The sequence below is a fragment of the Cajanus cajan genome, chromosome 9 (genome assembly GCF_000230855.2).
Source record: "Cajanus cajan strain Asha chromosome 9, NIPB_CcT2T_4, whole genome shotgun sequence".
Taxonomy (NCBI): Eukaryota; Viridiplantae; Streptophyta; class Magnoliopsida; order Fabales; family Fabaceae; genus Cajanus; species Cajanus cajan.
In genome coordinates this window covers 20,511,846-20,524,520 of record NC_138525.1, presented here as the reverse complement: position 1 = coordinate 20,524,520, position 12,675 = coordinate 20,511,846, and the positions used below count along the sequence as shown (strand labels likewise).

The 12,675-nt window shown below is 28.8% G+C and overlaps 1 protein-coding gene across 1 annotated transcript; it reads right to left on the bottom strand.

Moving 5' to 3' along the window:
- Nucleotides 1-10,767: 10,767 nt before the first annotated feature.
- Nucleotides 10,768-11,852, bottom strand: LOC109804522 (uncharacterized). The gene has a single exon (XM_020366372.3). The coding sequence runs from the start codon at nucleotides 11,653-11,655 to the stop codon at nucleotides 11,038-11,040; it is 618 nt and encodes a 205-aa protein (XP_020221961.1). The 5' UTR covers nucleotides 11,656-11,852; the 3' UTR covers nucleotides 10,768-11,037.
- Between the last annotated feature and the right edge of the window lie 823 nt (nucleotides 11,853-12,675).

Sequence of the window (12,675 nt, the reverse complement as noted above, 5' to 3'; positions counted from 1 at the left end):
TTTTTATGTTGTTAATATTAATAATATCATTTATAAATTAATATTAATGATCATTATTAGTATATATATTTATAGAGAAACTAATGCTATAATAAATATTAATTAGTATAGATTAATGTACTTTTATAGAAATACAAATATATTAAAAGAAATTTAATTAAAATATGAAACATTAGTGAGTAAAATATGAAAATTGGGAGCTCGTTCTCTATTATATTTTCTATCACTTATTCTTTCCTTTCTTTTTACCTCCTATTGCTCATTCTAAAACACTCCCACTTAATAAAACTCATTTTAATACCATATTACAAAACATAATTAACTGAACAACATATTCCCTATAATATTAAATAAAACATATAAATATTTAAAAATATTTGTATGATAATAATGTTTAGTAGTTCATTCTCGATCGTAAAGTTAAAATAATATATTGTGAACACATATCATATCTTGCAAGTTGTAATATAATCTTTATTTGCTAACTTTAAAATATTGTGTGAACAAGAATATATTATTTATTATAAATATAACATATAATTTTTATTTACTTATTTATTATAAATTTATTTACACAAACGTATTTTTCTTGTATACATATGCTAAAATCTAATAAAAATTAATTAATTAAACCAGATGAGTTCATTTTGGAAAGCACCACCTTGCTTAGCACCTTCTGACCCATAACCTATGATCCCATGAGGCCATGACCCAACAAGACAACAAAAGAACTCCCATAGTCTCATCGCTGCCTTAAAAAAAATCCTATTACTCCCTTTCTTAACTTAGGTTTAGATTTTTAAAATTAAAAAAAAAAACACTAAGAACCTACCCAAATAACAACTAGACCAGTGGACCCAAGAAACTGTTTCCAATATCACAAACAAAAAATCAGAATCATTCTCCAAAGTCCAAACACAGCATGAAAAGCACAAAACTTTCAAATGCTGCAATGAACAAACCGATCCCTAAATCACTGACATGCACTGAGTTTTGTGTTAAAATATGCAATCAAGCATTGCTAATGTAATAATTTATCCCATTCCAATATAAGTATAATTATGGAATTATTGATTAGGGGTTGGAGTAAATGCATTTTTATTGTCGTTGTTATAAAAATATTAAGATAAAACATATTATTGAAAATTTAACTTAAATAATGATAATAAATAAATCTGAATAAATATATATTTATAGTTAAATCAAACTAAATTAATAAACCTGATTCTTTTTTAATTCTGATACTCATTGTGTAATTTAGAACTTAGTAACTCGTACTAAATGCCAGTGGACAGTGGACTGTACTTGACATTGGTTGAGTCTTTCTTGACTTATTTTTTCTTTTAAAAGAAGTTAAATAAAAGCTTTTCATAAAATAAAACTTAAAAAATAAATAATTTATTTTCATAAAATAAAATTTGGAATTTTTTTTAATTATGTGAGAGGACTATATAAACCTTATATGACGTTTATTCCACTCTTTCTCTTTTTCAAATAAAAGAAAAAGTATAATTCTTTTTTATCGAATGATACATTACATAAATAATGCGATATTTTAAATTGCAACTTTATGTCATCATTCTTAATTGAAGAATTTGAGTGTTAAATTATGTGTACCAATAATTTTTTTTATTACTTTTTGAAAATTTGAGTATTTGGTCAATTCTCGAAATAAATAGTTTTAATATGTTTTAGTTTATTTTAGATTATTCTCGTTCATTGTGAAGTCTTCATATTTATTTTAAGATTATTTATTCCATTGAACTATTTTTTTATTTATTTATATTTTCATTACATAAATTAAAAAATATTGAAGCGAGTAAATAATATATTTAATATATTTTTATATTTTAAAATATTTATTATTTTAATTCTTTAAATTTAATTTATATTTACTAATTTATTCAAAAACTTAATTTGTGGTTAAGTTTTTAAATTCTTAATTACAACGATTTATCTATTAAATACTTACTTAATATAAATTGATCATTCTGTTGAAATAAATTATTTTTATCTTCTAAGAATATTATGCGACAATAATTTATAAGTTTTTAAACATTTTAGTTTTTGTAATTAAATTTAAATTTATTTTTTTAGTATTATATATAATGAATTTTTTAAAATATTATTTAAAATAATTTCATCAGCTAAAATATTTTTACATTTTAAGAAACTAAAATGTTTAAATATATACATTTTAATACTTTTATAATTTTTTATCATTAAAATAAACTTATGTTGATTAAATTATTTTTCATAATATTTTTGTATTTTTATAAATATATTTTATACAAAGTAACACAATTAAAATTTTAAAGTCTTTTATCAAGCAATCTTTACCTTAAAATAACCGTTAAAACTATATATAAAGTTAAAAAATATTAAAAAAAATCAACTTTATTTATAACGTTTGTATTTTAAATTTTACATTCAAAATATTTTTCAACAAAAAAAGAAGTTAGACCAATATTCATAACTGTATTCTAGAATCAAATGGTAATGGAAAGGTTAAATTTGAATTTTGGTAACATAATACTTAATTTGAAAATGAAAATATATAGTTCAAGTATACCATCCATAATTACTTGATAAAGAAGGTAGTTTCCAAGTCAAAAATTGCTATCTTCAATCAAACACTCCAACCATTGACATGATCCCACTAATCTGCCGACAATCTTGAAATCAAGCCATTATCCCATTTAATATCAGAGGTTATCTAAAAATTAAAATATGACAAATTCTATCAATAACTAATTAAACAGTTATAGCCTTAATTATAACTTGTGACCTCAATAATTAGTCCGTTTAAATTCATTGATATCATTAATTAGTGAACTTATTGTTAGTCCATTTTATGTAAAACAAAAATTTAGTTACATCAGTTGATTCAGTTTAACAACATGATGATGATTCAATCGACCATCCTTTATATGTTTTATGAGTTAATTTTATGATATCATGGGTAATAGTTGGTATAAAACGTATACATTCTAACGAGTGTATGTATAATTAATGTCTTAAATTCAAATTTTAATATCGTTATATTTTAATTCTTGTTTGATTAAAAAATATATAATCAACGTGTTTATTTTATGTTTTAATTTTATTCAATGCAACCATCATTTAAGTAATAAGAGACTTAAGAGTCTGTTTGTTTAATTTTAAAAAAATATAAAATAAACATTTTTTTTTAGGAAATCACTTTTTTATTTTTAATTTTAAACAAACCAACAGTTAATTTGCATTGTTTGGAGCAAGTAATCCACGGAAAAAAGTGTTTCACGCGTGTTTGCGTTTTCAAATATGGATTTTCATGGGATCTACTTATACGTATAAAATATATTAAAAGTGTCATATAGTCTTCGGGGAAATATTATATTTTTAAGAGATCATTTTCCAATGGCAACAATATTTTAATTCATTTGATAAAAGCATAACAAATATAATAATAAAGACGACGAATCGGGGTTAAGTGCTTACTAGTTTCTGTCTCTTCCTTCAGTCACTTGCCAGAAGACAACATAATTGATTAACATAAAATGATTCTTCCTAACTCGATGCTATTTGCTCTATTCACGTTGGAATATAAAAATCATTTTATAAAAAGGGACTTTTTGTAATTTAAGAAATTAAAGTCTTGCAGTAAACGCGTTGACTGTGTTAGCTAGGTAGTAATTCATGACATTTATGCATCGATTCTTTCCCCAAATTAATTACTGAAGTTTACCAAAAGTATTAATGTATGGTTCTTTCAAACTGTTGAAGTGATAATTAAAGTAATAATTAAAGTCATCCTGCATATATATTTTCTTAGAATGTAGGTCTCAATTGTTTATACGAGTATCATGCACGAGGCAAGTATTTTTGGATGTGATAGAATTTTTTTTATATTTTACTTTATTTATGAAGATGTTTCAATTAATAATTTTAAGACGTGCATAGCATAAATGTTCTTTATTTGAAAATCACGGAATTTTATCTTTTTCTAATTATGTACTAACTACTTTGAAGTGAGTATTTTTTTTATTATATATTTGACACATTTGATTTATTTAATATCATATTATTGTTTTTGCGTTATACAATATTTATACATATAATTACAAGAGACTTTAACGATTTGCTTTTTTAACACGTACGGTTTTCTTCGATCTCTCTTTTTTTTTTCTTTTCTAAAACTGTCCATTATTTTTTTATAACAAAAAATTATTTTATTGAAATAATAAAGTATTTTTTTTTAATCTATTATAAAAAAAATGTGTTTATCCTAAAAGCAATAGTAAATGTAATCAAGATTACCGATTAAACAACTATACAAAACTATATAGAAATAGCATCGAGTTACACTATCATCTAATATGACCCTAACCCGCCAGACTCCTCTAGTCTAACCTTATTTTTCTCTCATGTAAATATAATCATCACAATTCATTAAAAAACATGTAAGTGTAAGTTAGTATACAAAAGAACAATTCATACAAGTATAGTAGTAAAACAACTATTCTACCAACAATATCATGTAAACCACACACAACATCACCTCATGACTTGCAACATTTTAATATCATAACACTTTTCTCAATATGACATTCAACACCTTACAAAGACAGCAACTTAACAACATATGAAAGTTCATGATTCACCACATCAGTGTCATTAAACAACATCATCAACCAAGCATATGAGCAATACCACAACCAAAAACAACACATCGTATGCTTAACACCTCAACTACATGGGTCGTCACGCATTCGCCTACGAAGATCTCCTATAACAAAAGCGAGTAGTCTAAATGGTTTTAACCTACTGAACTAACCCGATTTTTTTACACCTACTAGATCAACAACTAAATTGGGATACCAATCCCTAACAACATGATTTTTTGGATGTCGCCACTAAAGCTGAGAAGTCTAGTGTTCCTATTAAGATAGAACAACTTGGATATGATTATATCACAAAATTAGCTTGCAACACTAAGCCCCACTTTGGATTAACTCATTAGTTACCCTCCAAATATTACGCCCTTCTAGTACTTAGTTAAGGACTAAACCCCCGACTTTGTACCTTATTCGATTGGTCACTTTATACACGTATGCCTTGATCTTGCTCACATACAAATCAATATTGGTTACTTGTAATCAGTATAACTCGACCTAACCCATATATTATGATTACTTATATAGTTAGTATGCTTCAATTTAGTTCATATACCACATCAACTAAGGTCCTAAAGAAGACTCAACTATCCACTTCAAAAGTCAATCACTTAAGAAAGATTTTCAACAATTGGGCTCGTAGAACACCGCTTAAATATCGTCACAATAATGGGATATCCATCTTTCGGAAACACTCTCTCTTCAAGTCCTAATTCAATCAAAACAATAGACCTCGATGGCTAAATGCGTTGACCACTCTCAACATCATCATCTTACCATTCACCAGTTAATCAACATAAAATACCTAAATGTCTAAAGCATTCTCAACATCAATAGACAAACAATTCAACAATTAATCAACATAACATGCTTAAAATTTAATTCTCAACACCATCACCTAAACAATTCAACAGTTATTTATTTATATGCATTATCCCATATTAATGAATATAGAACTAACAACACTAAACAGTATACAACATGCAATAAATTCACTTAACCTATTCATGATAATCATTTCATTTATTACTAGACAACAAGTTTTCATAAGGTAATCCACATCTGACACTATACACCTTGCACTCGACACCTATTAAGACAAAGAATTCTCTGCCTTGCCAATGCTTAACAGCATTTAGCCTATACCCGACGTGGATAAGACCAAAGATTCCCTACGACAATCATGCTAGCGTGTCTTAGCCCACACTTGACCCCATTTCAGGTAGAGACAATTTTCTCTCCTCATGGCTGATATCATTCAACCCACATTTGGCATGATCAAGTTAAAGGCTTTTATCTCTCCTCATACCTGGTACCACCAATCTTGCGTTCAACATAGTGAGACAGATGGCCCCCTAATTTAAGCCACGTCTGGTGCCATGAAGGCACGTTCGGTGTGATGGTGAAATCTACATATAATAGATCCATGATTTGGCTCAATCTGTACCTGAAACTTAGGAAATTTGCATGCAATGCACCAAAACATATCTATACATTATCAGTGACTCATATACAACAAGAATTCAACATGAAATCACCATTTTGATGAACACCCACAAGCTCACCTCAAACGTGCTTTAAAAGCACCAAAACTCACCTAATTTCAATCACATCCAATTCGAATCCAGCCAACCTAATACAATTTTAATGACAACCAAATCAACATGCATCTCAAATGAGTCAAATCCATCAACATGCAACTAAAGATCATCCATTTTCACCAAATTTCTTTCTTGAAAACCAAGAACATCAAAACTCAATAATCAACTTCAACTCAAGCAATTCAACAACACCATTGCATCCATTTAGCACCCAATTCATGCATACAATTTAACGAGAATTTGATCTAGCTTCCCTCATCTCAAAATCCAAGAGAAAGAGAGGAAGAAGGAAGAAGAAACAGTTTCGTGTTCCAAGCTCTGGGAAACACCTCACCACACCATGTGATTTGATTCTCAACTCCAGCAACTTTGAATCATAACTTTGTTGATCAATGGTGATCTCTTACACGCTTAAGAAGCCTGGAAAGAAGAAAGAAGATTTTAGAATCTCAGAACTTCTCTCTCTAGTATCTCTTTAAAGTTCTTTGAAAAATGAGTTTATGAGACTTAAGTCTAAAAAAAACCTTATATACCCTCTCATTAAGATCAAACTAAATCTCTGTCCAGAAAAACCTTCTAAATACCTAAAAACTCTTCAAAAGTTTCTTAACTTTAGGAGTTTCCCAACATCAAGTCCCAAGACATCTCAACACATAACTATTTATAAAACAAAATAATTAATAAATAGTACATTGTTACAATTTATAATTGGATAACACTGTAAAATTATTTTATACTATGAATGATTAGTTTTTTTCTCTATATTTTAGAATAAAAATAGAGAACAAAATACTTTATTATAAAATAAAAAATAAAAAGACAATATAATTGTCATTAATTTATTTGACTATAAAATACAAATAATTTCTTTAATATTAATATAAAAAAAATCAAAATTGTAAAAACTCGGGGGTTGTGCCTAATGTCCGTCCATACCTGAACGCATTGGTACACTTCGACTTCATATCACCCAACCAACCCTGCTAGTTTTGACAAGTTTTCATCATTTAATTCGTAAGTTTGCATCATAATCCTGAGGCAGAAAAGAAAATTCACTCCAGACTACTCTAGATCCATTTATTACTTTATGCTATTCATGTGAAAAACACAACACAAGCCACTAAATTATAATAAGGACTGAGATTACATGCTCAAAAATACATCTAAATGTTAAAGATATGTCTAAAAAACGCATGACAACTTCACAACTGTGACCTCGTTAAAAATATCTACAACACCATTTTAGCAGCTAACTTCAAGATTGTTTTGACTCACCGCAATCACATTAGAATTATAATTACGGTTGCATTTGTTTGTAATTTTGCAATGTAAAGGATCACAAAAAAAGTACAACAACAATCTCAATCTAAAATCTTGATAGCATCGATTACCTTATTTGTCCACAATCAAGGTTTGAGAAATGCAATTTAAAACCTTGGATACGTAGATGCATCATAATAACTAGTAAAGGTACATGTATAAGACTTCGCCCATCAAACTGTACTGTGAATCGGGTTTAACCCTTTGCTAATTTAGTAATATTTAATTAAAATATCTGAAGAAGTAATGTGAGGGAAAATATTGCTCGTGTATGTCCCTCAAGATATATGCATGCATACCATACCATACCGTACAGGTACACATATAGGTGAGGATTATAATTTATCGTATTGTTATTTAAGGATTCGCGTGGTGCACATTATTGGATAGCGGCTTTTCGTCAATATGCATAGCCGATTGATTTCTATATATACTCTTTTCTTCGTTTTCTTCATGCTCTACTCGTATATAGCATTCGTATGAATATTGTTGAAAATATGCTTAAATATTTTTTAGGAGAATAAATTAGTTTTTGATAAAAATATTATATTTATATTTTAAATATTTAGATTTATTCTGTTTTGATTATTTTAGGATTTGTTTTCTTATTTTTAGAATAGGATAATATTAATATTTGATTTTGTATAACAAATTGTCTCTATAAATAGAGATCTCATAAATAAAATTAGATTATACTCCTCTGATAAAAAATAAATCTTATAAAATATTCTCTCAGACAAATATCATAAAATAACCCTATCAGTGGTATCGATTAGAGCTGCAAGGTTGAATGCGGTAACAACTTATAAAGCACACACATACTCCAATGTTAGAGAGGTCTTTTGGGTAATGACCAAAAGTAAAACCGTGATGGCTTAGGCCTAAAGCAGACAATATCTTATCATTGTAGAGTTGTGTGTGTAATAACCTTGTAAAAATAACTCTCATAAAATATTCTCCAGACAAATACTATAAAATAACACCCCATCATTGGTATCTAGAACTAAGGTTATGACCTGTGGAGATGGAAGAAGAAACAAACTTTTCACAAATTTCCTCACCTATTTTTGATGGAGAAAGTTATGATCTTTGTACAGTAAGAATGAAGACATACCTAAAAGCTTTAGATCTCTAGGAAGCTGTAAAAGAAGATTATGATGTTACTGCGTTTCCAGACAATCCTACCGTAACCCAAATGAAAATTCACAAGGAAAATAAAATCAAGAAGGCAAAGGCAAAAAGTTGTCTCTTTGCCTGTGTTTCAGAAAATATTTTCACCAGGATCATGACTCTTAAATCAGCAAAAGCAATTTGAGATTATCTAAAGGAAGAATATGCTGGAGATGAAAGGATTCGAAGCATGCAAGTATTAAATTTAATGAGAGAATTTGAGATACAAAGAATGAAAGAGACTGAGGCAATCAAACAATACTCAGACAAATTGTTTGGCATTGCTAATAAGGTACGATTACTAAGAACACAATTTCTTGATTCTAGAATTGTTGAAAAAATTCTAGTAACTATACCTGAAAGATATAAAGTTTCAATAGCGGCCTTGGAAAACACAAAGGATCTGAGTAAAATCACTTTGGTTGAGGCGTTACATGAATTGCAAGCATTAGAACAAAGGAGGCTTATGAGAGAAGAAGTATCTATGGAGGGTGTATATTTAGCCAAATGGAAGAGCAACAATGGTGGCAAAAACAAGAAAAATGAATATTGTTCCAAGAGAATAGTCAAAATAATAGCACTAAAATTTTCCCACCATGTCCTTATTGTAAAAAGACTAATCATCCACAATAGAGATGTTGGTGGAGACCTGATTCAAAATATGACAAGTGCAGACAATTAGGACACCTAAAATATGTATACAAATCTCATGAGCAACAAGAAGAAGCCAACATTGTTGAAGATCAACAAGAAGAGGAAGAAGAACAACTACTTTTAATGTTATGCTTTATGACCAAAAAAACCCTCAAAAGCTTGGATTATTGATAGTGGTTGTATAAACCATATGACTTATGATCGAGAACTCTTTAAAGAACTCAACAAAACTGAGATCTCTAAAGTCCAAATGGGGAATGCAGCACACTTTACTGTAAAAGGTAAAGGAACACTGGTTATTAAAATTCATTCAAGTTTGAAATTAATATCTGATGTTTTGTACGTTCTGAATATTAATCAAAATTTGTTGAGTGTTGCTCAATTGTTGAGAAAAGGCTATAAAGTGTTATTTGAAGATAATAATTGTGATTAAAGATGTAAACAAACAAAGAAGTATTCAATGTTCATACAAAAGGCAAGAGTTTTACTTTAAATTTGGAGACGAAGAAGCCAATTATAAATGAACATACAAGTGAAAAACACAAAGATGCATGTCTTCAAAAGAAGTTTGATGATCAAGAGGAGAATGAAGATGATGAAAAATTACCTTCAAAAGAGAAGTTCAAGACAAATGCTAAAGTGGTCCCACTCAAGAAGAATTGCAAAAAAAATCACAAAAAAGAAGAAATTGATCAAAAAGAGAAAAGATAGATTTTGAAATTCAAATTTAAATTAGGTGATAAAAATATTCAATCAAGAGGAGTGTTGAGAATATGCTTAAATATCTTTAGGAGAATAAATTAATTTTTAATAAGAATATTTTATTTATATTTCAAATATATAGATTTAACCTGTTTTAATTATTTTAGGATTTATTTCCTTATTTTTAGAATAGGATAATATCAATATTTGATTTTGTATAACAAATTTTCTTTATAAATAGAGATCTCATAAATAAAATTAGATTATGCTCCTCTGATAAAAAATAACTCTTATAAAAATATCCTCTTAGACAAATATCATAAAATAACTCCATCATAATACCATGGTGCACCATTCATGAAGAATTCAGTTCCATTTACTTAAAGAAATTAGCATAATAAATATGATTTGAACTCTAAGCCACTTTAAAAGCTTTCGATCTTTTCAATTTTGGAAATTTTTTTGTTTAATAGAAAGATTCTTCGGTGTTTCAACTGCATTGTATTCAAGCATAACGTATGAGAAAGAATTTAAATGGTTAAATTCAGATTGTTGATTAAATTTAATATATTAAAACGTGTAAGCCTCATGGTAAGGCCTTTAGGTGACTCTAGAGTATTGAAATCTGCTATATATCACAACCTTCTACCAATTGAGAATTGAGCTGTTAATTAACATAAAAATATCTCATTTGATCTAATATTTGAAGCCATAATACGTTGCACTGTAGTACATACATACTAATTAATACATATATATGTCTAAACTGGAAAGTTGCAAATCAGAATAGGAAGAGAAGGAACCAACATATATAAGCAAGTTAAAGATATGATGCACTTCATTACTTTAAGTATCAGTTTGGCACATACAATCTATCCAACTAGCCACGCTTATTATTATCAATAACCAAAGAGAGAAAATTGTAGTACAACATATCACAGAAAATCTCCAAGCAGTACCTTCTTGAACATGGATGAATAGCACCCTCGTGACCTGGCATTACCAAAGCACAAACTCGAACTAGTCACCTCATATAGATCTTCATCTTCTTCCCCCTTCCTCGAATGAATCATCGGAGAAGATGGCACCGAGTATGACTTTGGCCGTGGCGATGACAACGACAATGATGATGACGAAGAAGAAGAGGGAGAAGAAGAGTAGGACAAAAAATTTGAAGATCTAGATTGAGGAGGAGGAGCACCTTTTCTAGTAGCACGCTTGGGGAATATAGTTTGCAAAAAGGAGGCTTTTGGTGAGTTCTTATTCTTGGCCTTAATAGTAGTTTTGGTAGCATTTTGGAAATAAGAAGGTGGTGGTGTGAGAGGAGGGAGAGAATTTTCTTTGAATCTAACCTTTGGAGTACCTGGTTGAGATTCCCACACAAAGGGTACTGAAGCAGAATCACAACCATGGTAAGCTTCATTAGAGAGATTGGACAATTCCCTTGCTAGCTTCTCATGATCATCAAGGCACATCACCATGTCCTTCTCCTTCTTCTGCTGTACAACGATGTTAGAAGAAGGCCTTTGGAGAGTGTTTGAAGGCTTTGGCATGCTTAATTACAATAGCTAGGGTATGTAGATGTGGCAGAATCAGTAGTGTAATGCATATATATGAAATTATGTGTAGGAGATGGGAAAGTGTAAAAGAGACATGTTCAAAGGGTTTTGGTGATGTGAAGGAGTAGTTTAAGACTTTTTTAAGTTTAACAAATGGGAATCTATAACATGAGGTTGGGTGTTGATAGTGGGTGGCTTGTGTATGTTTAATTTAAGTGGTTTCCACATTCCAGTGGAATTTTGGATCGTTGAATAAGAAAAAAAGGAAGTCAACTATGTACACTTGTGGCAGGTTAGTTAATGGCGCTTAATTCACGTAAAGATAATAAAATGACTCTTTAATGATTAATTGCTCATAGAATATTTATAGTTCCTAGATTCAAGTCAGATCAATTTTATTTGTTTATTGTTATATCAAATATAATAATATGGGGAATGAACAAAGGATGAAGTGGAATACAAGGCTCAAATCAAGGCAATAGCTAGCTAGCGTTTTTTTTCTTCTTTTTTTTATTTAACTTTTTATTTTTAGTCGCATTTACTTAAATTTTGATCCATGATCTCAAAACTTTGTGTTGAATACAAGTCAAGTGCGAGAAACCCTAGCTAGAGTCAAAACTTAAATTGCATTGGCGCTAGAAAATTGTTAAAAATTAAATGTTTTCTATACCCTATTCTTTCACTTTTATTATTCCTTATATCTTTTAATTAGTTGGTATAATGTTTTTCTTACTGTATTGTGAGTTGAATAAAATATGAATAAGGAATAATGATGCTTATCTATACTAATAATAACGAGTACTGCTATTTAGGGTCTCTTTTTATTTTATTTTTATTTTATCTTCATAAATACACTTAATACAATAACCACACAAATTATGAAGAGAAATTTATTTATTTTAACAGAGATATAGAATATCCTTTTTCTATTAGTATATAATTTACATATATAGAAACTACAGTCGTGTCATAAGAATCACGGTATCAATCTCGATTAAGAAACACTATTTCTTT

Bases quoted from the DNA above. Each gene is read 5' to 3' on its own strand.
- LOC109804522 (XM_020366372.3), bottom strand. From the start codon at position 11,655: ATGCCAAAGCCTTCAAACACTCTCCAAAGGCCTTCTTCTAACATCGTT.